This window comes from Clarias gariepinus, chromosome 13 (assembly GCF_024256425.1).
Source record: "Clarias gariepinus isolate MV-2021 ecotype Netherlands chromosome 13, CGAR_prim_01v2, whole genome shotgun sequence".
NCBI lineage: Eukaryota > Metazoa > Chordata > Actinopteri > Siluriformes > Clariidae > Clarias > Clarias gariepinus.
Window position 1 is genome coordinate 3,092,739 of NC_071112.1, and position 26,564 is coordinate 3,119,302.

General features: G+C 36.7%; 1 protein-coding gene across 1 annotated transcript; it reads left to right on the top strand.

Annotated features, from left to right (window-relative positions):
• Positions 1-5,310: 5,310 nt before the first annotated feature.
• Positions 5,311-26,037, top strand: plekhd1 (pleckstrin homology domain containing, family D (with coiled-coil domains) member 1). The gene is made up of 13 exons (XM_053509757.1): positions 5,311-5,420; positions 7,816-7,909; positions 8,002-8,091; positions 8,198-8,274; positions 10,993-11,084; positions 11,366-11,418; positions 14,215-14,309; positions 15,358-15,451; positions 15,621-15,802; positions 20,525-20,657; positions 21,998-22,142; positions 24,392-24,535; positions 25,320-26,037. The coding sequence occupies exons 1-13, from the start codon at positions 5,311-5,313 to the stop codon at positions 25,481-25,483; spliced, it is 1,473 nt and encodes a 490-aa protein (XP_053365732.1). The 3' UTR covers positions 25,484-26,037.
• Positions 26,038-26,564: the final 527 nt, after the last annotated feature.

Here is a 26,564-nt window from a genome sequence, read left to right on the forward strand (position 1 = left end):
AAAGCACTGCTAATGAGAACGAAACAATTTATTTTATTTAGAAGTGTTTGATTATATCTCAGCATCCTACACATATCATGTAGTCTAGTAAATTAAGTATGAGTATAAATATGTTAAATAAGTATGGGTGTGGTGAAGCGAAGATTTAAAGGGACCTATAATGCGAAAATCACTTTTTAGTCATTTTAAGTGTTCTGATGGCTCTACAAAGAACAAAGATGAGAAGGAAAAAAAAAAACCTTGATTTTTGTTTCTTTTTTGACCAGCACTTAAACTTTTCAACTAGATGTTCTTCCTATTGTGACCTCATATAAGAGGATGCCCTCCCCTAGCTTGTTGCTCAGTTCTGCAATTCTCTGAAAGGGCTCATGGCTCAAAGAGTGGTTCATTTAAATAGACACACATTAAAGAAATAATATTAAAATGTGTGACCTTAATTTTCTACACATCTGTTTCATAGGTTTACAATGTATGTTCAGTGTTCAGTGCAATTTTTCTATTGATTAAAACATTGTAAGTAAGGAATAACACTTGGGTGTCTGTTACAACATCTGTGATACAAGTTAACTATCAAAAAGCGATAGCTGCTATAAATAGTTGTCCCCTCTCCAGCTTTTAATTTTTTCTTTCTTTGGTGATAAGAATACCAACGAAAACTTCCTTAACCTGGATGGATAGTTCTCTTGGTGCCGTACTTTAACTCAGTACAGAAACTTTCATCAAATCGGCATGGCTGCTCCTAAAATCAATAGTAAACAAATTAGCACTTACCTCGAAATGAGTTATTCTATATACCGATCAGGCATGACTCCACAAGACCCCTGGGTGGTGTTTTTTTCATCTGGGACATCTCATGTGTCTCAATCGGATCGGGACCTGGTGAATTTGGAGCTTGGGTCGGTAACCTTGGGTTCGTGTATGGAGGGTTTGGTGCACTGGGCATTCTGGTGCCTTTTTTCAGGGGCAGCATTGACCTTTTTTTGTTGAGGTTTCTAACAGCTTATCATCTCTCGAGCTGGTGTTCATCCCAGATGATTTTATCCCTACATAGATACATATTCCAGAGAAAAAGAGATGTCTATCTATATATAGTGGGATGCGTAAGTTTCGGCAGCCTTGTTAATACTCATGATTTTCCTGTATAAAAAGTTAGTTGTTACGATATAAAAAAAAAATTCAGTTAAATATATCATATACTGTAGGAGACACACACAGTGGTATTTGAGAAGTGAAACGAAGTTTATAGGATTTACAGAAAGTGTGCAATAATTGTTTAAACAAAATTAGGCAGGTGCATACATTTGGGCACTGTTGTCATTTTATTGATTCCAAAACCTTTAAAACTAATTGTTGAAACTCAAATTGGCTTGGTAAGCTCAGTGACCCCTGACCTTCATACACAGGTGAATCTAATTATGAGAAGGAGTTTTTACTTTTTACCAAGAGTATTGTAAGTTTCCCTCCTCTTTAAATATTCTCTGAAGAGTAGCAACATAGGGGTCTCAAAACAACTCTCAAATGACCTGAAAACAAAGATTGTTCACCATCATGGTTTAGGGGAAGATACAGAAAGCTGTCTCAGAGATTTCAGCTGCCTGTTTCCACAGTTAGGAACATATCGAGGAAATGATCACAGTTCAAGTTAAGGTTCACAGTGGCAGACCAAGAAAAATCTTGGATAAACGGACGTGACGACTGGTGAGGACAGTCAGTCAACCCACAGGCCAGCACCAAAGACCTACAACATCATCTTGCTGCAGACGAAGTCACTATGCATCGTTTAACTATCCGGTGCACTTTACACAAGACGATGCTGGATGCGAGAGTGATGCAGAGGAAGCCTGGGGCTGGATCTTTCAACAAGTCAACAACCCTAAACTCTGCTCAGAATCTACTAAGGCATTCATGCAGAGGAACAAGTACAACGTTCTGAAAAGGCCATCTCAGTCCTCAGACCTGAATATAATTGAAAATCTGTGGTGTGAGTTAAAGAGAGCTGTCCATGCTCAGAAGCCATCAAACCTGAACAAACTAGAGATGTTTTGTAAAGAGGATTTGTCCAAAATACCTTCAACCAGAATCCAGACTCTCACTGGAAGCTATAGGAAGCGTTTAGAGGCTGTTATTTCTGCAAAAGGAGGATCTACTAAATATTGAGTTTATTTCTTTTTTGCGGTGCCCAAATTTACGCACCTGCCTAATCTTGTTTAAACAAGTAATGCTTTAATGATTTCTGTAACTCCTATAAACTTTGTTTCACTTCTCAAATATCACTGTGTCTCCTATTTAACGGATATATTAAGATATATTAACCGAATTTTTTTTATCGTAACAACCAACGATTTATACAGGAAAATTATAAAGATTAACAAGGCCGCCCAAACTTACGATCCCACTGTATATCTATATAAAATGATTATAATAATAAAACTGTTATATTTTACTGAGAAATCAAACATCCTCTTATCTAAAATCTTTACATTTACATACAGTAATATTTTCTTTATTGTTCAGTCTCTCATCTCACAGGTCGATTTAACTGAACTGATAATTAATTGTTATTCTTATTATGCAGCTTTAAAAAGCTAATAATAATGTGGTTACAGTATGTACAGTAGCATAATGCTTGTTTAACGTCTCAGTCTGAGATTTATTACTTTACTACACTGTATTTATCAGCTCTATTATAAGCCGGTCATACATATTAATTTTTAATCCCTGAGCTTAGGAAGAGTGTTTGATTTCAGGAAAAAGGTCATCACATATCATATAATGGAGCTGAGACGTGTGGTTTGTCATGTAGCTCACATTAATCAGTATAAAATATTGGCGGTCTCGATTGAGAAACTTGATCAAAGCATGAACTGGACAGCTGACTGGGATTTCTATGATGTCCATCTCAATTTCCCAGTATTCGGTTCTATCCGTCTTAGCCCATGGACTACATGCAGTCCCTAAAGCTCACCCTTTCAGTGAACACCAAATTATATACTACTGTAACATCGCGGACAATTGGATGAACTTGCTCTCTGGTCTGGATTTAGAGATATCCTCGAATCAGGGCGATGGCTGATTTGCATCACTAAAGTTTTTTGTAGTTTCAAATATTTGTCCATTTGTCCTTTTTGATAAATATAAACTTGCTATCGTCATGAAACATTTCATAGCTGTTATTAGTCTAGTATTATCCAGAGGTGGAATGTAACTTAAGTGCATTTAATTTCCCCCCCCCAAAAAAATAATAATAATTTTGTCACATACACAACCATGTACAGTATGATGTGCAGTGAAATTTTTGTACGACTGTCTGTGACCTAAAATGCTAAGATAGAGTAAAATAGAATATAAAATATCACACTGCAGTAATACGGAAATTGCACTAGAAGGTTGTAATTAAGCTAAAGATAGAATTTCCAGTAAAAAAAAAGAATAGGGAAGGAATATACATATTTACAGATTTACCGAAGTTATGCCTTATGTCTGATAGAATTTCCAATTAAAATATAATAAAAATAAAAAATTTAATGTTTAATGTTTTTTTTTATTATGGGATGGAATATTCAAATTTACAGATTTACAAAAGTTTGTAAGTTTAAAAAGTAAAAGTTTACAAAAAAATATTAAAATATTTAAAAAAAATTCCTTTTAATGTACTTTTGTACATATTTTACGCATCTTCACTTTACTTGTAGTTTTATTAAAGGTTTATTACTTCTACTCCACCACATCCTACAACAAATATCTGTTCTTTCTACTTCACTATGTTTCTTAATGGCGGTTTGCTACATAACCATAAGCCTTTTTCTGATTATTATGCATAATTGTTTGATTGGTTGCCTTCCGTCTGTGAAATTCTTAATCATGTACTATAGCAAGTGTTATAAATGATAGGATAAGAAACAGAAACAGATAAAAAAAAAAGAGAAACGGGTATACACAAACCAAGCCTTGGCACAATTACAGTAGGTGATGTCAGACAATTTAATCTCTTTAATTAAAGAATGGATCATTTGTATGTACAAGTCAAACCAGGACTTTTGATTGCACAGAACACAGTTCTGAAAGTAAAACTGAAACCCCGGCCTCCCATGAACTCCTTTAATGTCTCACACGAGGAAATTTTTGGAGCGAGGTCAGGGACTGTACAGGGGACGTGGCGATAACTCCCAGCCGAGTTCCTGTGACGTGCAAGTGGTGTCAGTGAATGATTGTGTGTACGGTTCACACAGACAGATGTTTCCCTTCAGCAAGTTGGCGACAAGATATCCATTGATCTTCAAGGATCAATCATTACTTTCGCTGAATGTTTACAGGAACGATTGCAGTGGGCTCCGTGCCACCTCGCCGGGGTCGTCATTCACAGACTGCTTTCCTTGACCAAGTGACCAAGTATTAGACCAGCGAACCTTTTTCTCTAATATGTTCCAACCACAAATTAAAATGACTGACCCTAAGTAGAGCTTTTATTTTCTTCTTGCCTCTTCATCCAGTCTGTTCTGTGCTTTCCTCGTGGAATCAGATTTCTATGTAAGAGAGAGACGGAAGTGCTAGCGATGTAGGTTTGTGAAATCAGGATGTCTAAGGATTCCACATTTTTCTCATGCTGCTTGTCCCTTAAAATAATAACACCCTTTGAGTCATGTCACAATTCTGTATGAATTAAGAAGCTGGCCACATTTGATCTATGGATATCTGGTATTTCTTATGCAGGACTTCAGTTAGGTGCAGCTTTTTCACAAATCTGCTAAATTCTTTCTTAAAGTACTCTTGGATTTGCAGCGTAATTCAGTATATTCCGTCTAAACAAGCTGTCTGCCCGCCCGACCCTAATGTGTATTAGTGAGAAACAGCCATACGCCGTGAGCCTGACATGCAGAAAGCCTTTAAGCAGATAAATGCTTTGTGAGAGTGAAGCGTGGCTGTTTTTGTATTAAAGCGTGAGTGTTTCTTTAGCCTGACTGATTAAGCCGAGATGACTATCGTACGTAATCTGAATAAGTGTCATATGAGACATCTATCGACCATCTTTCATATTTAGAAACTCATACAGTAAGTACACTGCACTGCACACTGTCTCCCTCTGACTCTCTTGCTTTTACATATCCAATGCCTTTATTGACGTCCACATCATTCTGCCTCGCTGAGTTATTGGAAGTTCCCTAATTGGCTCGGTGAGTGTGTGTCTATGAGTATGTGTATTTGCTCTAGACTCCTCTCTCCTGCTAAAGCTAACCCCTCCGCCCACTTCCTTGAAAACAACAGCTGTGTTTTTTTCCCTCCATGCTCTTTGTATTTCCTTCCTGAGTCTCCATGGAGCAGCCGAGCTCGAGGATCATCCCGGACATCAGCAGCAAAGTGCAGCTGCACGGCGTTCTGTGGAAAAGGTCCTCCGGAAGACCATCACCCAAATGGGCTCGGAGGTAGAGTCATTTATAGGGGATATCATTTCATCCTCTGCCAGGATAAAGGGGTTGGGTGTATTACTACCGTACAGTGGATTAGAGTCTGTGCTGATTTTAAATGATTGATTTTATGAATATTTGAATCATTACAGGAGTTTGCATGGAGGTTGTTTCTATGTACATGATATGTACTGGTCAATTCACGGATTTCATTTTTTCTCTCTTTATAGTTATTATTCCTAGAGATGATGAGTCATGCAGGAGGGCTCGGTGAAAGTATAGAGCACATATGAAGTTTTTTTTTTATAAAATCCATCATAGAACAAATTATTACTAGCACCAGTGCATGAATTTGATCAAGCACTGATTTAAGAAAGAATAGTGACATAATAATAATAATAATAATAATAATAATAATAAATGATAAAAATAATAATAATAGTAGTAGTAGATACTAAAACTACTCTAAAACTATACTGGAAATAGAAGAACAATTCTCCCACAAGAATTAAAAAAAAAAGTTGTTGTTTCAATAATGATGGTGTTAAAGAACACTAACATGTCTAACACAGTGTTCCCCATCCCCGGTCCTGGAGAACCCCCGCACTGCAGATTTTAGTGTTTTCCCTGCTCTAACACACCCACTCCATTGAGTTAATGTTGTAGAAGATCCACAAAAGGAGAGCAGAAAATAAACCAGAAATTTGCAGTTTATTTTGGATTTTAAAAACTTTGATTCTTCTGTCGCACTCGAGACCACTTTTATAAAGATTAAATAAATGTCTTAGAAAACTCAAAGATTATTTTTTAAGAGTGTTTATGTGAGTGGCAAGTCACTGTGAACAAGTTTTTGCTATTAAAATACTGACGTTTTATAGGGTATGTTGTGTATAATGTAAGCTATTGCTTAGAATTTCTAAAACTATTGTCAGAGTAAAAACTAAACATCTTTAACATCTCATAATTAAGATTTTATTATCAGTGTCGTTGAAATGCCCAAGTATATGGCAAGTTGTAGCTGAAATAAATCCAACATCAATGACACATAAAACATATATATTTTAAAAACACACATTTTATCCTTTGTCCTTGGTTCATTGGGTTTAACCCTTAAAACCCCTTAAGGAATTTGCGAGTAATATTTGATAAATAAGTAATAAGAAACAGATAAACTCAGGACATTAAAGCTCAGCTCAGATTACCTTTGAACGTGAATCACTTTCTCTCCTTTCGAGATTTTAAAAGGCTACCCATACATTTATTAGCTCCAGGTTAGATTAGTGTAATGCGTTATACAGTACAGTGGTTTAAACGGATTACAGTTCGTTTAAAATGATGCTGTTCATCTTGTGTTACGAAGGTCAAAATATATAGACAGTTTGCCTTGTTTTGGAATAATTGCATCTTACAGTTCGATTTAGAGTTCAGTTTAAACTTCTTATGTTTGTCTATAAGGTTTTAAATTATTTGGCTCCCAAATACCTTTAGATTTATTGCAGCCCCATTCTTGAACACGCTCAGTTAGATCCTCCTTATCAACTTCTTTTATATACTGAGGACTAAATATAAGAACAGAGGCGTTAAAGGTTTTACTGGGGCTGCTCCATGGTTGTTGAATAGTTTGCTTTTTAATATAAGGTCGGCAACAAATCTGGCTACTGTTCAATCTTTGTTTACCCTTAAAACCCAAGTGTCGATAACACAGCATTGTTCAATGATGATTGATTTAAGAAATATGTATATGTTCTCATATGGAAGCTGCTGATGGGTGTAAAGTTCAGACTTTCTGAATCATTATTATTATTATTATTATTATTATTACTATTATTATTATTATTATTTGGTCATAGAAACAACCGAACACAACTAGAACACATGACATGTGATCATGTGTATTTTCTTTCCTATGTAATCCAGTTTCATTTTTTTTTGCTCAGTCATGTTTGGAAAGTTGGTAAACTAAAATTCATTTCAACATATTGCTGGAAAAAAAAAAGGATATTTCACTCTATACTGCACAATCCTGAGCCCAGTCCTATGTTTATTTTATTTTATTTTTTAAAAGCAAAACAAATAATGTCTAAAATGCTCTGAACTTTAAGGGCTACAAACTAGTTTATGTTTTATGTAAAGTGGATGTTAAGCTTTAGTTGTATTATTTTGTGTTCCTAGACTGCTACTTGTTTTAAAATTGGACCTTATTGTTGTTTTGTATTATTGCTTTTAATTGGTCCATTTTTTTTTTTTTTTTTACTGTAAACCTCTTTTTTGTAAAGGGGCTATATAAATAAACTTTGATTCGATTTGACTTAAAGAACGAATAAGGTTAAATTTATTCAAAAACGCTACCTAAATAAATGTAATAGAATAAATGTACGGTGACGTTGTTTATTATTAACATTAAATTAAATAGGTTCTTCATCATCAAAGACAGCTTTCTGCTCTACTATGCTGAAAATGAAAAAAGAAACTTTGAAGCCAATAGATTGTTCAACATTCATCCCAAGGTAAGCTAATATTGTGTTTGTTTTTCTCTCTCTTCTCTCCAGCCTATTGTCTGTTTGTTTTTGACTGACTCACAGTCCTGTTGTTTTTACAGGGAGTTATCCCTCTGGGCGGATCTATGGTCGAGCCAAAGGAGGAACAGGGCATGCCGTTTGCTATGGTTGTCAGCCATGAGGATTTTATTGTATGATCCATTTTTTCTGTTTACCCTAAGGAATCTAAAAAAAACTACACCAGACATGGTATTCTGAAGCTATTGTTTTAATTCTGCTTTTTATCCTGCTTTGTAGGGGGACATAGTGATAGCAGCAGAGACAGAGTCAGAGCAGGGCCAATGGCTGGAGATGCTGGAGGAGTCAGGAAAAGTGTGAGCCTAAGTACTTAAGTGCATACAGTTAAGTGCAAAAGTTTGCATGCCTTTAGGACAAAAATCATTCATTCATTCGTTATATTCATTCATTCATTATTATTAATTCATTCATTATGTTCATTTATTTATATTCCTTTATTAGTCATATTCATTTATCATAATAATTCATTTATTCATTTATTATATATATTTATTTGCTATAACAATTCATTTATGTATTCATTCATTCATCTTTAGTAATACTTTGTCCAAGTCAGGATTGCATTTGATCTGGGGTACATCCTGGGGGGAAAAAGAGGACAAGATGCAGACACAGCAATTAATCTCAAGAGTGAAATGGTGCACAAAAGGCATTACTTTCATCCAAGCAATAAATATGAGGGCTGTACCAAAAGTAATGCAAAATAACTTTTTTTTATTAACTGACATTCAGTAAGTTGTTCGAATTGCACATGTTGGTTAGAGTACCACTTTCTCTACTTCTTCTCAACATACTGTAGTTTCCATGACAAGCGATGCATTTGCACCGTCACTGAACCCAATTCTCGAATCCTCTTTGAAAATCCCCTTTATGTCTGTTTATGGTCTCCCACTGTGGTACAGAATGTTTACCGAGACGAAACCATCGACAAGAGTGATGTGCACAGATGGATGAAGAAGTTTAAAAAAAGGGTAAACCCGCACTGAAGACAAACCACACAGTGGGAGACCATCAACTTCGACATAAAGGATTTATAAAGAGGATTCAAGTGCTGAGTTCAACGATCGTGCAAATGCATCACTTGTGGTGGAGACTACTAGCATCTTTGTATAGAGAAAGAGTTATGCTCCCAACATGTGCGATTTAAATGACCTCGTATTTACTCTCTACGCATTAGATAACTCTTTTCTGTCAAACCTCAACTATCAGTTTTTACACATCTTTTTTCAAACCAGGGCTCATGCTGCATTACAGGGCTGCACTCAGAGGAAAGTGCTATCCTCTCTCTTCCACATTCATGAGATTATATTTGCTTGAGAATGGCTAGTGTTGCTCTGTTTTACAAAGGAGAACTTGTGATGCCATCATTTCCACACGTGGCAACCAAATACCTATGGTTATAATTTATGAATTTCGGAATTTGTTTATGTTCAAATATATAAACAGGTGGGCCGAAGAAATGTTTCGATTCATGTTAATATTTTCTTATACAGGTCGTCCCCGACTTACAAACGAGTTCCGTTCTGGGAGAATGTTCATAAGTTGGATTTGTTCTTAAGTCAGACAAAATGAGTCTTATACGCCTTTAAAACAAATATACAAAGTAAAGCATACCAATTTACTTGGCAAAATCTGTCCCCTTTCTCCACACTGCCATCATGTGGCCTAAGTGAAATGAATCTCACACGTCAAATGTAACTGTTGTCTCTGCGCCTTTAAAGCGTTAGGAGAATCCCAGGTGCTTTTTTCCCCCTCATAGCTGTTTTCCACTGTGTCGGACTGTGAACTCTGTTTTGTTGAGGATTTTCCGAAATTAGGATTATTCACCATCAGGACAGCTTTACAGGACAGACATTTTCTATCATCGTTCTCCCGGACTCATTCATTGAAACCGGTGAGGGCGACTAATTTCTCCCGCAACCCCACATGCAAGCACATACAATATACCGGACCCTGGACATTTTATACATTCACTTACACACTGAAAATATTGTATTGTATATAATTGTAAACATAGATATGGGTCAGGGGTAGCTCAGTGGTTAAAGCATTGGACTACAGTTCAGAAAGTCCCAGGTTCAAAACCACATGACCACGTAGTTGCCACTGTTGGGCCCTTGAGCAAGGCCCTTAACCATCAACTGCTCAGGTGTGTAATAAGAAAAAAAAAACTAAATTAAGTCACTCTAAATAAGGATGCCTGCCAAATGGCCAAATAAAAATATTGGTATCTGGTGCACTGCAGTTTTTTGCACAATACACGTGAACTACTTCCGTGATTTGTTTGCATCTGTAAATGTTAGTAGAACCGTGGTCCATTTGTATCTGCGGAAATTCGTAACTTGATTATGCATAAGTCAGTGACCACCCGTGTAAAATTAGATATATGGCTTTGAAACTTACTAATAGGAGTTAGAACAGAACCTAAAACCTAACACCACTCGATTTGTTTCCTTGGGGTCATATGAAGTCAGTAGTCTATTAGAATCATCCCAGACTAATTGCTGCACTTTAAGGTGAACTAAAATTTTACATTGATTGAAAGCCAAATGTTTGTATATACTGTAACAGAAATAAATCCAAATATAATTTTTTATAAAGAATTTTTCATATAGATTTTATATGACTAATCCATCTCCTAACATACTATATTAAAGTAAATATATAACCTAAATTCATTCATCCATCTAGGAACCTCTGTAGTCCAACTAGGGATCATAAGGCCGATGGTGACCCTTGTATTTATTCCCATTTTTACAACCATAGCAGGACCTCTAGTCACCATTCACACACTTATTTACTACGGGCGATTTTGGGAATGCCAACTAGCCTAATCTGCATGTCTTTGGAGTGTGGGAGGAAACTCAGTACCTGGAGGAAACCATATAACCTAAATATGACTATGTTGTTTGACTGGTTTATATATTACTGCAGTATACAGCCTGAAGACAAGACATATAGCATACTAGTGGTGTGTGTGTTATATAATTTGTAATGTGATGATCTATTTTCAGCACCTGGAAGAACGCCCAGCTCGGAGAGGCGATGATTGAGAGTCTGGAAGCTCAGGGACTACAGCTGGCCAAAGAGAAACAGGAGTACCTGGGTGAGGCTTATGGATGCATCAGCATCACGGTAGAACTCGATTACAATTCATCATAATGTTTTTGAAATGCTATTTTTTTTACTTCTGTATTGCTAAAATAGGTTTTAAAACTTAGCAGCTTCCCATCTTGCCGTGAAAGAAACCTAATGGTCAAAGTAACATGAAGGATATTGCATTCATGTACGCCTACAGTCACTTTAGTCTGAAGATATCTTCAAATAAATATAAAAAAAAAAAAAAAAAAAAAAAAAAATCTATACCCTGGTCTTGTTTTTCGTCAGATAAACTCATGGAGGAGACCGAAGAACTGAGCTTACAGAGAGAACAGAAGGCGGTTAGTGACAAGCTGTTATTTATGTTTGATGTACACACAGTTGTTCTTGTTGTTGTTGTTGTTTTTTATGTTTTTTTACTCAGTGTGAATAGGCATTAGTATTTGCTGGGCTTCTATGCATTTCAAGCTGCCAAATATCTCTTATTTATCGTATGATTCTCCTACAGATTCTTATAATTATATGCATCCAGATTGCCCTGGTATTAATAGTGCCTTGGGAATTTATTATATACTGTATATTTCAAGCAGACATATCGAAATAAACGAAATCTTGAATATCATTAAATGTACTGTATGTAGGAGTTCCTTGTATAGGATTAAAATGCACCAAGTATAACAGTAATAAATCTGTTTCTAGAATAAAAATTTTGTTATATTAGCAGATGCTTTAGATAATTATCAGAACATTCATTTAAAAAAAAAAAGGAAAAAAGAACTAAATTATCTGCTGAAGGAATAAGGAAAGCCAAACACTTTAATCTATTATGAATTAGAGGTGCCAAGATAAAACTTTTTTCTAATACACATACTGAAATCAGCTGTACTCATTATTATTATTATTATTATTATTATTTCTTTATTTTTACCTGAAGCAATTCATATTTTATGGGATAATTTATTATTATTAATAATAATAATAATAATAATAATAATAATAATAATAATAATTTAGTGTGAAGCAAAAAGGATCATGCATATATATATATATATATATATATACTTTTTTATGCTAATATTTATATACAGCTGTGGCCGAAAGTTTTGAGAATTACATAAATATTGGAAATTGGAAAAGTTGCTGCTTATATCTAATAGCAATTTGCATATACTCCAGAATGTTATGAAGACTGATCAGATGAATTGCATAGTCCTTCTTTGCCATGAAAATTAACTTAATCCCAAAAAAACTTTTCACTGCATTTCATTGCTGTCATTAAAAACCTGCTGACATCATTTCAGTAATCGTCTTGTTAACTCAGGTGAGAATGTTGACAAGCACAAGGCTGGAGATCATTATGTCAGGCTGATTGGGTTAGAATGGCAGACTTGACATGTTAAAAGGAGGGTGATGCTTGAAATCATTGTTCTTCCATTGTTAATCATGGTGACCTGCAAAGAAACGCGTGCAGCCATCATTGCGTTGCATAAAAATGGCTTTACAGGCTAAGATATTGTGGCTCCTAAGATTGCACCTAAATCAACAATTTATAGGATCATCAAGAACTTCAAGGAAAGAGGTTCAATTCTTGTTAAGAAGGCTTCAGGGCGTCTAAGAAAGTCCAGCAAGCGCCAGGATCGTCTCCTAAAGAGGATTCCACTTCTCTCCAAAAAAAACATCAGGGACAGATTGATCTTCTGCAGAAAGTATGGTGAATGGACTGCTGAGGACTGGGGCAAAGTCATATTCTCCGATGAAGCCTCTTTCCTATTGTTTGGGGCATCTGGAAAAAGGCTTGTCCGGAGAAGAAAAGGTGAGCGCTACCATCAGTCCTGTGTCATGCCAACAGTAAAGCATCCTGAGACCATTCATGTGGGGGCTCCTTTTCATCCAAGGGAGTGGGCTCACTCACAATTTTGCCCAAAAACACAGCCATGAATAAAGAATGGTACCAAAACACCTTCCAACAGCAACTTCTTCCAACAATCCAACGGTTTGGTGAAGAACAATGCATTTTCCAGCACGATGGAGCACCGTGCCATAAGCCAAAAGTGATAACCAAGTGGCTTGGGGACCAAAACGTTGAAATTTTGGGTCCATGGCCTGAAAACTCCCCAGATCCTAATCCCATTGAGAACTTGTGGTCAATCCTTAAGAAGCGGGCGGACAAACAAAAACCCACTAATTCTGACAAACTCCAAAAAGTGATTATGAAAGAATGGGTTGCTATCAGTCAGGATTTGGCCCAGACGTTGATTGAGAGCATGCCCAGTCGAATTGCAGAGGTCTTGAAAATGAAGGGCCAACACTGCAAATACTGACTTTTTTCATAAATGTCATGTAATTGTCAATAAAAGCCTTTGGAACATACGAAGTGCTTGTAATTATATTCCAGTACATTCCAGAAACAACTGAAACAAAGATCTAAAAGCAGTTTAACAGCAAATTTTGTGAAAACTAATATTTGTGTCATTCTCAAAACTTTTGGCCACGACTGTACATTTGTTAAACACATGTCTCTTAAGAGTCTCCATAATATTAATATCTACTGTAAGTCTTCCAAAGACAAAACAAACAAGCAACAACACTTAGTCTCTATAATTATAACAAATGTAAAGTCCAAAAACAAATTTATTCTCTAAATCCTATTTCAATAAATGCCTGGCTTATTTGCTATGGCTCAGCACCATAGTGATTTATTTAATATCCAGTCTACTTTCAGTTTATTTATTCATTTATTACAGGTCTTGGTCTGATACAGTAAGTACCCGACTTACATACAAGTTCTTGGCTTTCTGGCAGCATGTTTATAATTCAGATTTGTTCATAAGTCAGACAAAGTGAGTCTTATACACCTGCAGAGAGGAATTATTTAGTCGCATTTCCCAGCTTGGGGATGAGATTTATGGTGCTGGGTCAGCTGTAATTTAGTTAAGGTAAAGGGCCCAACAGTGGCAGCTCATTGGAGCCGAGGCTTGAACCAGTAACTCTTGGCCAGTAACCCAGAGCTGTATTTGAAATTAATAAAATACAGAATAAGTGGTGCAGGTACAAGGTTTGAGTAGCGACTAAATATACAGTATTCTTGAAGACGTGTGTGTGTGTGTGTGTGTGTGTGTGTGTGCGCGCGCATGTAGGAGCTAGAGCGGCTGAATCAGGTGCTGGAGGAGGAGAAGCAGAGATTTGAGGAGGTGCTGATTGAACTTAGAGCCGAGCAGGAGCAAATCAAGCGGTATGCGACAGTCAAGCTACTATCTATAGATCTGTAAAAAAAAGTGCTGTTAATTGCACAATTCTGATTAGTCAGAGGATGTTGATTAGATTTCTATAAGAGCAGCTCTGACATTAATTTAAGCTGTAGTTCATAAGTTTATATTAATGCTAAAGTATACATGTTGTAAATAATCATTTCTATAGTAACGAGGCATGTACAGGGACTTGTACACTGGATACACATCATACAACTAATATAATGCTTTTTTAAGTGTTTGGAATTTTTATTTAAAACTGTGTTTGTATTTAAAAGTGGTTACATATTTATATTTAGCATTTTTAAAGATTGTCTAAAGTGTCAAGACTTAATTAAGACTTAATATATATAGAGAGAGAATCTCTGGTTTAAAAATAACTGTTTATAACCAGTATTAATTTTAGCTTGAACGAACTAAACAGATCTTCCATAACATTTAGCGCCATTAAAATGACACCTTAAAAATCAGACACCTTATTTAGCAGTCAATTAAAAATCCATCACATCACCCTATTTTTCATTATTTTGCTTTACATTAAATTTTACTTTTTTTTACCCCTTATCTACCGGCAGCTCTAGGTGTGATGAAAAAACAAAGCACATAAAACTATACATGTATATGAAAAAGAGCACTGTGTGTTATGATACACATATTACTATTGAAATGAAATCCATAATGTCACTTTGATTAAAAAATAATGATGTACATTTTTTTTTTACACTTTTTATGGCTATTTACAGGCCAATACCCCCCCCCCCCCCAAAAAAAAAAAAAAATAAATAAATAAATAAATAAATAAAAAACATTTGTTTTGCACCAGCTGCCACTGGTAGGATGTTTGGTTATGTTTGAAAGTAGCGTGTTGACACACATGTAAAGTGTGTATCAGGGCACTGAAGTGGAAGTGATAAAACCTCTTATATGAGCTACAAGACATCTTTAGGAAACATGGACATTTCTGTATTAGGCTTTTGCTAAGCAATGGCTCAGACGTTTTGACGCTGCCATAATGCCATGGCGTGTTTTTAGGGATTTGGACGGAACGTCTCGGTCTCTGAAAGGAGTCGAGTCTGAGAAAAAAGAGCTTAACAGTCTGACCACTCGACTACAGCGGTCTCTCGAGGTACGTGGCTTCCTAGAACTACTTTAAATTGATCATGATTACTGACTATTAAGTAAACTGCATACGGGGAGATACACAATTATTGGGGAGAATTACTGTTTCTTTTGGCATGTCGTCAGGTTTAGTTTTGTTGTTGCAGTGTTTAGAGATTGTGTTTGTGACTGCTCAGGAGCTGTCTAAGGAAAAGCAGCGTACTCTGGAGATGCTCAAAGAGAAACCGATGGATGGTGTTGACTCTAAGAAAGAAGCTTCGGCTGCTGTCTCGAAATGCCCAAAGCCACAGGAGCAGCTGAGGAACATTGAGGAACACATGATGTTTCTACTCTGTGAAAAGAAGCAAGCAGAAGAAAGGTAAAACGTATAGAAATCTTGCTTTTTATTCATTTTTTAAAAAAATCTTTGCATATAAATACATACACTATTTGAACGGGACTATTTGTGGGACATCTGTGTAACCTGGCAGACAAGGAGAGAAGACTGGAATGCGTGTGTGTGAACAATGATGACTTCACTGTACATGTCACTGGGCGCTAGACGCCATTGAGTGACCATGCATACCGTGTGGATGTCACTTTCAAAATGACTGAGCGAGTAGAGCAGATCAAATTTTAAATCAGCTTGAACATTCCTCCGTGGAAACTATCCAGATGATTTAGAAGGCTTACCGGGGCGATGCATTGAGTGCATCCAATCACCAGGTGACTCAGCCTAACCTACAGAACAGATTTGGCACCCTGTGACTCTTTTCTCAAAACTAAAACCACCTTTAAAAGGGAAGAGATTTCAGACTGTTGATGAGATTCAGGAAAATATGTCAAGGTAGCTGAGTGTTTTGAACAGTGGAGAAGGCGCTGGGAGAAATGTGTGGGCTCCCAAGGTATCTACTTTGAAGGCGTTATTGTCCTATGTACATTTTTCCTTCAATAAATGTCTCTATTATTTATATTCCGAATGGCTGAATGCTTTCCGGACAGACCTTGCATATACAGGGAACAAAAATGGTCAAGTACAGTCTAAAGCCAGCCCTCATTTCTTAATATTTTCCCTCTTAAAAAGCCAGACATTCTTGTATTTTTCAATGTAGTCTTGAGAATTAGTTGTCCAGGCTTCCTGAATGACGTTTTTGTGGCTCTCATTTATGGCAAGTTTTTGTCTCTTATGTTCAGTCCAATCCCTGTACCTGAGCTGTTTCAGAGGAATGTCTTTTGTTTGTTAAACCACACAGTGACCTATAAATCATTTAAGTATAAAAACATCTAACTTAAGTCCTGACCCACTGAGAAATAGGTGCAGATGATGACAGATGATCAGGCCGGAGATTAGTTTACTGCTGATGCTAATTGCTGAGTGGTTGGAACAGACGAGAGGGGAAATGAGGTCGCTGCTGAGGTTGTTGGGCAATGTGCAGTCTGTCACAGTAAAACATTCGTTCCTAGATTTTTCATTTATTCTACAGAATTTAGTTTAATTTAGTATGAAGGAATGAAGCGACCCATATTATTTATACAGTGGAACTTTACCTTTAAAAAAATCAAAAATAAATCTTGACAGATAAGTGTTTCTGTTTGTGTGCGCAGGCGCTGTGTGTGTGTGTGTGTGTGTGTGTGAAGCTAAAGTAAGGAGCCACTCCCCCTCTCCCCCTTCTCGTCTTACACAGTTACCCTTCTCCACTCTTTTCACATACACGCCACACAACGGAAACACTGTTTTATCGGAAAAATAAACAAGAAATCTCTCTAAGAACACTCGATTGAGAGACACACTAACGGAATCACTGCTGTAAAGTAAAAATAAAACAAATTAACTTGCACTTTACCTTTGAAAAGAATGGAGACAGAGCAGTGTTTCTGTGTAGAGCAGAGAGAAAGAGTGTGTGTGTGTCTATGTGTCTATACAGACACAAAGAGCAAACTGATACAGAGAGAGAAAATGGATCTTCAACCTCTCTAATAAGACTTGTTTTTGCTTTACGAACTCGCTGTACACACACGCATACAGACACAACATAAAATATGTTTAACACACACACGTGGTCACAGTGTTATAGTAAACAGTACACGTTTGCATGGATGTTGATTATACCAATAAGATACATGCACTAAGACCCAGCAGGGGAGACGATTACCCACAATTGCACAGCACAAGAGAGATAAAAACCGTTGGCTCAATTGTGATCACGTGACGCTTGGCGTCAAAACAAGAAGCGCATGTGATACATGATACTCAGTACTCGTAAACCAAGACAATGCTAGTTTTTCAAGTTAAAATAATTTTTTTTTTCATCTTGCGGAACACTCGCAAACCGCGTCACTCGCAATCCGAGGTTTCACTGTATGTTTTTTTTTTTATAATAGTGTTAAATTCGTTTTCATTCATTTTCAATAACATCAGCTCCAAAACCTGTTCCAGCTCCATTCATTCTCATATGCAATCATTTCTTTACCAACACCTTGGCATGAGTCAGCAGATTTTACAAGATTTTCCAATTCTACAGATTAAAGAATGAGGTATTTAAAGGAAATGTGTATTTAACAGATTTGGCGTCTCTAGTGTAAGCACTAAAGCAGTTTTAAGATTTACGTAAGGGAAAAGGGTTTTTTTCTCAGTTTCTCAGGAGCATAACTTCAAGGGAAAAGAAAGAGAAAGAGGGAATGCTCTGTGGAAAAAGAAAGCTGCTATAAGAAAAGTGATAACAGGAAGTAATGTTCCACAACAGTTATCATAGTTATATTTACTGTTGTGGAACTAACAAACCACTGTGTTGTGCATGAAGAAAAAACATTAATATGCAGTCAACCTTGAGGCCATAAGGGTGGAAATATACTTGCTTTTAATTACATGCATGTATGATGGCTGCCTTGCGCATCCTGCATTTGGTGCGTATCTCATATACTTGGAAATTCACACAAAATGCACTATAGGGGCCGTGCAGTCAGTAGGGACATCAAAAATGTTGGAAAGTTTAGAGGAGAAGTTGTCGTCTAAAATTACCCCCACTTGTAAGATGAATCTTTACCGCTGCGCAGTAACAAATATGTATATGTATGTCAAAACAGTTGCGGGAGATTAGAAGTATCTAGCCCCTTAAGTGTCGCCATGTTTGTTTACTTCATGCAAAACTGTTTGATTGAATTGTGCCCCCTACTGGAGTCCTCTGGTAACACTCTTAGTACGTTGGCACTCCATCTTGACTGTGTGAACGCATGGTTTAACAGGAAAATATATTTCTGCTCTAACTGTATTATTATTTTATTTTTTTTATACACAACAGACCATAATGTACATTTGTTTTTGTTTAATAGATTTTGGGCTCATTTACACCCATCATGCTAGTTGCATTTTTTTTTTTTTTTTTTGCCATTTGGAATGGTTTTATTATCTTCTATTTCATTTGTACTGTTAAGAACATGGCATTTACACAGCACTTGCATTTTACTGCCTCCTCCCTCAGGGTCTCTTTGCACTTTACACTTAATGTGATTTTATTTTCCTCAATTCTGGTTAAATGCTAACTGCATATTGTTTTTTTTTCCCTCACTTGTCCCCAGCTGAATGACAATAACTTTAATCATAATCTACAGTACAGTAATATAATCTAATATGATCTTCTGTACAGTATTATTAACTTTTACTGTAGTATTTTAACACAAAACTTATATTGTATACTGAAAAATGTCCTACGTTGTGTTAGTGTATTAATTCAGTACTGAATAATTCAGTGCGATTCATGTGAAGGAATGAATCTATATGCCTGACTCAGGGCTACCGCGGTGTTAATGGAGGCTGGAGGGAGCTAAGTAGAAATATCCATTGATTTTCAAAAGGACAGCGTATTGATCATGCACAAGTGAGCGGAGCACGGCGGTAAGGATATAGAGTGCATGGAAGTAAAAAAGAAACCGTTGTGTTGGTTAAGTACTGTATGCCTTGGAAGGGTGTGTGCGGCTCTGCAGTTATGTAGCATTCATGATCTGTTATTTATTTAGAACTGTAGCTGACCAATGGCTATAATAACAATTATTTTCAAGTATGACTTAAAATGCCTTTATTAAAGTTTTTTTTTTTTTTGTCTCACATACGGACAATTAAGATTCCCTTCGCAAATGTCAAACAAATAAAAATATTTTCACATGAACTTTACCAAATCAATTTTATGCATTTATTTAGTTTCTTTGTTAAATAACAGCACATGGTTTATTACTTTTAACTTTATTAATTTTAATATAATATAATATAATATAATATAATATAATATAATATAATATAATATAATATAATATAATATAATATAATATAATATGAATGAACACCTTCTGACCAATCAGATTTGAGAATTCAACGTTGCTGTTGTTCATAATATGTCCAATGCTTGATGCATCATTTTTAATTACATTATATAATGTACAGTGTGCATCCCTGTAGATTAACATTTGTGCATTTGTCAGACACCCTTATCTAAAGTGACTTTTTTTTTTGAAGGGTGTTTTCAGTTTCAGTATTTAATTTGTTTTTTACATCTGAGCAATTGAGGGTTAAGGGCCTTGGTCAACAGTAGCAACTCGGTGGTGCTGGGGTTCGAACCTGCAATCTTCCGATCAGTAGTCCAATGCTTTAACCAGTGAGCTATATTTCTAATGCAAATTTATTGAAACAAATTGTACTGTACATGTCCTGCCTCCAAGTCCTTCAGTGTGCGTTGTCCAGCTCTTTTGCGCAGCTCCACAGAAAAACAATCTGGAGGCCATTGATGAGGTCCGCGTGCTGGAGGATACACTGGAGGACTTGAGGGCTGAAGGTTCTCAGCAACATCCCAAACGACTTCCTTCAGAAGACATTCCATCCCCAGTCGTTTGACGAAACTAGTTGATGTACACCGGTGCCCGCGTTGAAATTTTAAGATTTGATTACATTTTCCTATGTAATAAAATAGATATATAATTTGTTTTAATAAATTTGTAACAGAAATATGGACTTTATCACCTATTTTTAATGCCTTACCCACCCTGTACAACCTCCTCCACAGGGGATGGATGTGCATGGTGATTGAGAGCTGCTCTGTGTCTCCCTCTGCAGGATGAAAGAGAACGAGCAGCGAGCCCATGTGCTGCAGGAGGAGAGAGAGTTTTATTCAGCTCAGGCTCAAACTCTTCAGCAGTCCCTGAGTCAGATCACAGCTGATAAACAGCAGGCTGAAGCTGAGCTCAAGGTGAGGAGACGAATAACAGCTTCATACGTATCGCACGTTATAGCACGAAAAGGCAGAGAGGAAGCACTATGGTTGGTTGTTTGTAAGCAGGAGATACTGGAGGTGTGATGTGATGGGTGGAAACAGAAGATCCACCTTGTCTTGAATTCACTAACAAAAAGCATTTATTATAAAGATAAATTCAGTAGAACATTCTAAAACATAATATTAATATCAATAACTGAAAAGTATCCAAGTTTTCTGTTCATGTAATGAAGCAAACTGTTTGATTCAATTAATCAAAAACTGCTTTCAGCCTATTCGGTTGGAGGAATTCTAGAACTGCAGTTTGTAGATGCGCAAACGGAAACAGTTTGGAGAACAGATTACAGAATCATGGAACTGGTTCAATCAAATAGGTTCTGACTCTAGAACTGTTCTCAGAACTGTTTGTGCAGTTCCTGTTCTAGAAGTTATTTTAAGAAGAATGTTATGACTAATCAGTGTATATAAATTGTAATCTTTATTTTCTTCAATGATTATTATTATTATTATTACAGTATTATTGTTGTTGTTCTTGTTGTTTTTCAATTACTCCAGATCTGACCTATCAGAAAACAGAACCTTTTCAACCATTTATTTCATTTTCGAACTAAAGGCATACTAAAGGTTATGCCGTTCTAATGCAAATTTCAAGGGGTGTTCAAGTCAAACCGGGAACTCTACTCGTTCAGAATAACAGAACACAGTTATAAGAGTTATACTCTTATAAAACTCCCTTTATTTCTCTATATAATCCCCTGCTACACTAGTGCACTTATCCCAGGAACTCCTATTATGTTTGCCCAAACATGTGGAAATGCCTTGGAGCGAGGTCAGGACTGTACGGTTCCTGTAATGTGCAAGTACATTTCCTCATTTTGTGCTGAGTTTTCAGAATGTTGCATATGAGCATCTGATGTTTATTCAGTCAGTGAAAAAAATCAGTGTACTTAGAACTTATTTTATTTTTAAGAACAGTAACTTTTTCATATTGAATGCAGAGGCTTTTGATTCTGTGTGCGAATGTAAGTTCCCAGTGATGGCATGCAACCCAATCTGCTATTCAATTTCATACCATCTCTCTCCTCTCACTTCTTCCTCTTTCTCTCCTCTCTCTCTGCACATATATCCATTATCATTAAGTTACTCCTGAGCGAAAGAAAAATAAAAAATCAATGGTTCATCTCTACACTTCAGTGCATCGTCCTTCTCTCCAGTGAAACATCACTCTTGTATAATCATCTACGCTCCATCTATCTACCTTCAGGTCTAGATAATTATGTCATGAATGTAATGTATATGTGTGTGTGTGTGTCCAGGCTGAGATGGAGTCCAGGGCAGAGTTAGAACGCAGGCTGAAGATGGCCGAGGAGGCGCTGAAGAACCTGGAACAGGGTCTGAATTGTTTGGAGCGCAGCCGAGAGAGAGATGAGAGGATGATAGGAGACGTCAGCCACCTCCGCAGTGAGTGTGCTCAAAATCACGTGATAGTGTTTATAGTCAGGCTGTTCTTGACACTGTAAGTGGTATTTATTGTTAGTGGCAGTCCAGTGCGTACCATTTCACCAGAGCGCTGTCGAATTGAAAGTGTTCATTTCTGCAACACATGACAGCATGCAGTAATTAAGCAAATCGGGGGCAGCTCAGTGGTTAAGGCTTTGGACTACAGTTCGGAAGGACCCCAGCACCACCAAATTGCCACTGTTGGGCCCTTAAACAAGGCCCATTAACACCGTTTCATAACAAAATATCTTGGTTGATTGAATGTATGTTAAATTCTAACCAAGAAGAAAATAAGACTAAGCAGGAAAACGTTAAAACAATACAAATAAGTCACCTCTTGAATCATGTGATCTGGTTGTCCATCCTGCGTAGGGTCGTAGGGGCCTAGAGCTCATTCAGGGCACAAGCACACACAATCACACACTACGGCCAATTTTAGAAAAGCCATTCAAGCTAGAATTTGGACTGTGGAAGGAAACTGAAACCACCAAACATAGGGAAAGAACTCCACAGACACAGAGACAGAGGTGAGATTCGAACCCTGTCCTGGAGGTGTGAGGCAACAGTGTTAATTGAATTCCTGGATCAAACCCCAAAATAAATGTCAACTTGGTTAAATTTGATTATAAATAACTTTATTCAAATAACATTCTTACCTTTTTTTTTTTTTTTTAACATTTGATGCTACTCATACTGTATGTCAGTCCAAAAGTATAATATTTAATTATAAATGACTTTATTCAAATAACTTTCTTACCTATATTTTTTTACCATTTTGGAGCTACTCATATGTCAGTCCAAAAGTAATGGAATATCATATGAATAGGAAAAATGTATATAAAGAAAATTACTTATTGAAACACTTTTTAATAAGAAAATTCTCTATTTAATGGAGATTTCCAAAATTAAAAATTTTAAACAACATCATGATTTAGTCATGGAGGAAAAAAAAAGATTGCACATATACATCCGAATTAATACAAAATAATTAATTATGAATAATGAATTAGTAAGACAGTTTAAAATCTGTGTCCATCAGCACCAAAAAATTCAAAACGTTCATGGAAATGTAAAGGTCGCTAGCGTAAAGTTGATGTGTTCAACATTCATGTTTCCCAAGTTAATATTAAGTAAATGAAGCTCTTATATTGACCACAGCTTGACAATTCAGGCAAAATATTTGAACAATTTCTCAAATGACACCTTTAGAATATTGTGTCTTGTCACGTTTGGCCTTCGGAGGTGTAGGGCGATCAACATAGGAACCAGTTATTCCGAATCAGTTCCATAGTCTTGAACGGGGGCATGATGGTTCATTTATTCATTCGTCTTCTACAACGCTTGTCCTGTATAGGGTCGCGGGAAGCCTGGAGTCTGTTGCAGGAGACTTCGGGCACGGGGCGGGGTAACGGCCTGGACAGGGTGCAACAATAAATCTAATGGCACATACAGTACGCACACAAACTTACTCACACACTGCGGGTAATTTGGGAAGTGACGGAACCCACGAATCATGTAAACGCCACATGCACGGAACACGGGAATCGAACCCTGGACATCCGAAGGGGTGAAGCCACAGTGCTAACCATAAGCCACCTGGGCATGAAAGTTAGTCTTTCTTCCCACGGTAGACCATCCGAGCCGCGCACATGACGGGTGCCGTCTCTGACCCATTTTATCCGGGCTTGGGGTCGGCACTGCAGTCAGTGGCTGGGGTTCGAGCATTGGGTGGGAATCGAACCAGAATATTTTCATTACTTTTGATCACATGGCAAACATTTGTGAATGTTAAAATGTTTTTAAATCCTGTGGCTGTAGGCAAAGTAAAAATATTTACCTTCATACCCACAGTTGACTGAACCGTCCTTTTTTTCTGGCAATTGTTTAAAAAAGAAGAGAGAATGACACAAACAGGAATAAAAGCTCCTGTACTTGTCCTGGGCAGCTGGGTTTAGTATTTGCCGTTGCTAAAGAAAACCTCACTGACATTTAACAAGATGAGGTCGTTTTTGTTCAGTCTCAGGCGATAATGCTTTTAATCTTTAAAATGTCATCTATGAAGGTGAAGTTTGTGATTTTAATTAGATTTAATTAGATAGAAGTGAAGTTATACTTGAAAATTACATGGAAACAGTGACCTTTTCTCGGGTGTTGAACACATTTGCTATCCAAGTCATGTTTAAGCCTCCTCTCCCTCTCGTCTTTGTCAGAGTTCTTCGAGGAGTGTATCTGTGCTGCAGAGATCGAGGCCAAGCTGCCTGCCATCATGAAGAACTCTGTGTATCTGCACAAAGCCACTGCTCGCCGAATTAAAAGCTTCCGCTTTCAGAGACATGCTGCCAGGCAACACTGGCGTGAGTAAACACAACCGCAAATCACAGCACACACACACACACACACACATGATGACACTGTAGCTTAACTGGGATTCATTAAAAGGGACATTTCGTTTCGACCTGCAGTGGGACTACACAACCAGCGTTCAAGTCAAACCGGGACTTGTGATGACATTTCTGGTGAATGAAGACTTTAAGCTCAGATTCTTAGCTCCAGTGAAACATTTAAAAGGTGCAAACATTATAAAGAAGCCCGTAAATTACGATCCCGGTCGAGACTCCGCTGCAATAACATTAAACCAGTGGAACGTCTGACCTTTAAAAATCGACGGATATCTTGTCACCAACTTTTGGAAGAGACGCATCTGTCTGTGTGATCTGTACACACAATCGTTCACCAGCACCACTTGCACGTGACAGGAACTCGGCTGGGAGTTATTGCCACGTCCCTCGTACAGTCCTGATGTTTGGGTTATTAAAGGAGTTCCTGGGAGGCCAGCGTTTCAGACGTGAATCAGATAGGAAGTCTGATCGTGGTTCCGGCTTACTGAGAAACCTGGTATTGAAGCACTAGTAAAACGCGAGGGTAAGTGCATTACTGTAGCAGGGGATTATATAGAGAAATGAAGGGAGTTTTTATTTTTAAAACTGTGTTCTCTACAAAGTCCCGGTTTGAATTGAACGCCCCAGGTGTAGCATTATGGTTTAAATACATTTCTGATGATGCACTATAATTATTATTTACATTTTTTTTTCACATGTACAGTGCCTTCTTATTCTCCTTGCTTTCTGTGAAACGCAGGGAAACACTCCCAGTCTTTTGCTGGAACACATGGCGGGGAGACGGCCAGTCTGGAGGACCTGAAAGAGAGCACTCAGCATCTCACCTCGGACAGCTGCTTTAGACAGCACGCCAAGACTTACAAGGCCATCAGCAGACAGGCCACAGTGCAACCTGAGGACTGAGACCAGTGTCGGGTATCGACACCAACCTGGTCTGAGTAAAGATTGGCACACGTTTCTGATAATTTGAACAAAATGTTGTGAGTGACTGATGTTAGGAGGGTTAGAGATTGGATCATTTCTTTTCGTGAGAAATCTCTTGCACTAATTATGTGGTTGTTCGACAGACAGAAAATCCTGACGTCTTTAAACAGCCGCTTCCTCGGTTCTAATAACGTATTATTCATTCTATTATATATAATATTATATTGGACAGAGTTCATTCTGTTTCATCACAAATTTATAATCTTCATGTACTTCCTCTGTGTTCATATTAATTCATTTGACTCATCTACTTTGTTATGTTTGCATTTTAAGTGTTTCTCAGCTTCGTCACACTGTAAAAATTAATTATTAATATTTACAACGTTCCTGCTGTTATATTGGTTTATCTTCACATCACACTGTACTATATGTTTACATAGAATGTGATACTGTATTTTTGCAGGGCAACATATGAGTAATGGTATATTACTGTATATAAAAAACACACTTCTGCTCAAAACATCTTTGCCTAAAATATATCTTAAATAAATTTCTGATCAATGTGACAATAAGTGTTGCTCTGTGGTTCCTGCACCTCCAGGGTCATTATACAAATAATTTCAGAAATAAAAGGGAAAAGTAAAAAGAGTGTATACTGTACACTGGATATAAAATAGCAAATGAATCAAATTACTTATGAACATCACACTAAAATAAGTAAGCAAATCAAGTTATGGAATAAACTTAAATAGAACATTTTTATTCATTTAAATGATTTGATTAAATATAATAAATTAATTATTTATTTAACTCATTTACTAGTTTATTACTAGTTATATTTATTTATTTTGTTATGAATTAAACATGATGAAAATTACTATAAGGAATGAAATGTTAAGACAAACAAAATAAATCAAGTAAAAAAAATCTTAATAAATTGATTATACTATTGATTAATAATTAAAAAAAATTAATAAATGTATTAATACATTTTTTTGTCATCCAGATTTACAGTAAAACTGATGCTATGTGTTTGTTGTATTATTATATATTATTACAT